Raw genomic sequence first — 1,210 nt, 5'->3', positions numbered from 1 at the left:
AACGATACCATTATATATTTCTAGCCTATTTTGGAATAAATAACCATCAAATTTCACTTAGTGCAAACTAACAAAGAAAACAGTGTAAGTTAATGAAACATACCCTCCAAAATTTGTCAGACTTTCAGAAAGGTACTTATCTGCTATTTTTCTTACCTCTATTCAAAGTAACTTTGGAAAGGCCAAAATCTGTCAGTTTAATATGACCCTCATTAGAAATAAGCATGTTGTCTGGTTTCAGGTCCCTGGACATACAAAAGACAAATAGTAGATCACTAAAAAGGGGCTTGTTTTGGTGTTAGAACATCCAGAAAAAAAAAAAGAGAGAGAGAGAGAGTTATAGAAGAGGCAAACATTATTTCCTCTAAAATAAGGGATTCACTCATTAGTGGCTTTGAAAAGTGTAGAAAACAACACTCAAAAGCAAAACATCTTTTGTGCTGTATATCTGAATCTACAAAAAAGCTAAATGATTTAATACTAGATTACTTTTGGCATTATTCGTTAGATATTTTGGTAAAATAAATAAACCTCATCAGATAAAATGAACTTCAAGCCAGTTCAAAATCACATTTACTTCTAAGGAAGGTAAGATTAAGCTTTTTCTTTTTCTTTTTTTTTTTTTTTTTTGAGACAGTCTTGCTTGGATCTCGCTCATGCTTAGGCTGTTCTTGAGAGATTAAGCTCTAATAGAGCAGTCATTTAACTTGACTTTCTTTGAACAGAGAAAAACATTGTAAATCAGCTATGACTGCAAAATACAGCACTTTTGTATGATGGTAGAAGAGTGGAAAAGGATTCAATATTCTTCACATTAAAATGCTATATTCATGTTCAAAGCAACACATTTAAAAAACACAGGGAGATATAAGAAGAGTTAATAAGAATTTCTAAATTCACACGAGTTACTATTAAACTTCAGATATCCTGGAAATATGAGCAAATGGTTGCTGCAAATATTTGAGACTCAAATATTTAATACATAATTTGATTACTTGTATTTTTAAGTAAGAGTTTGGAGAAAAGTCAACCTGTGAATGATTCCATGTCGATGAAGGTAGTCTAGAGCCAATGCTACTTCAGAAATATATTTCACAGCCATCTCTTCATCAAAATAGCCGTATATATGTAGGAGAGACTTGACATCTCCACCAATAAGATATTCCATTATCTATCAAAAAAGGAATTAAATGTTGTAAAATAAAAATAG

At 31.2% G+C, this 1,210-nt stretch overlaps 1 protein-coding gene across 1 annotated transcript in view; it reads right to left on the bottom strand.

Annotated features, from left to right (window-relative positions):
- MASTL (microtubule associated serine/threonine kinase-like) overlaps window positions 1-1,210 on the bottom strand; it is a 50,042-nt gene that overhangs the window by 40,503 nt on the left and 8,329 nt on the right. Inside the window, exons 3-4 of the mRNA XM_012654853.1 lie at window positions 1,032-1,171; window positions 157-245 (exon numbers count right to left, since the gene is read on the bottom strand). Coding sequence (XP_012510307.1) covers window positions 157-245; window positions 1,032-1,171 — 229 coding nt within the window. The remainder of the gene's footprint in view (window positions 1-156; window positions 246-1,031; window positions 1,172-1,210) is intronic.

This window comes from Propithecus coquereli, unplaced genomic scaffold (genome assembly GCF_000956105.1).
Source record: "Propithecus coquereli isolate 6110/MARCELLA unplaced genomic scaffold, Pcoq_1.0 Scaffold45, whole genome shotgun sequence".
In the NCBI taxonomy this organism is placed as follows: Eukaryota; Metazoa; Chordata; class Mammalia; order Primates; family Indriidae; genus Propithecus; species Propithecus coquereli.
The sequence above is the reverse complement of the archived record's forward strand: the minus strand, read 5'-3'. Positions and strand labels throughout refer to the sequence as shown.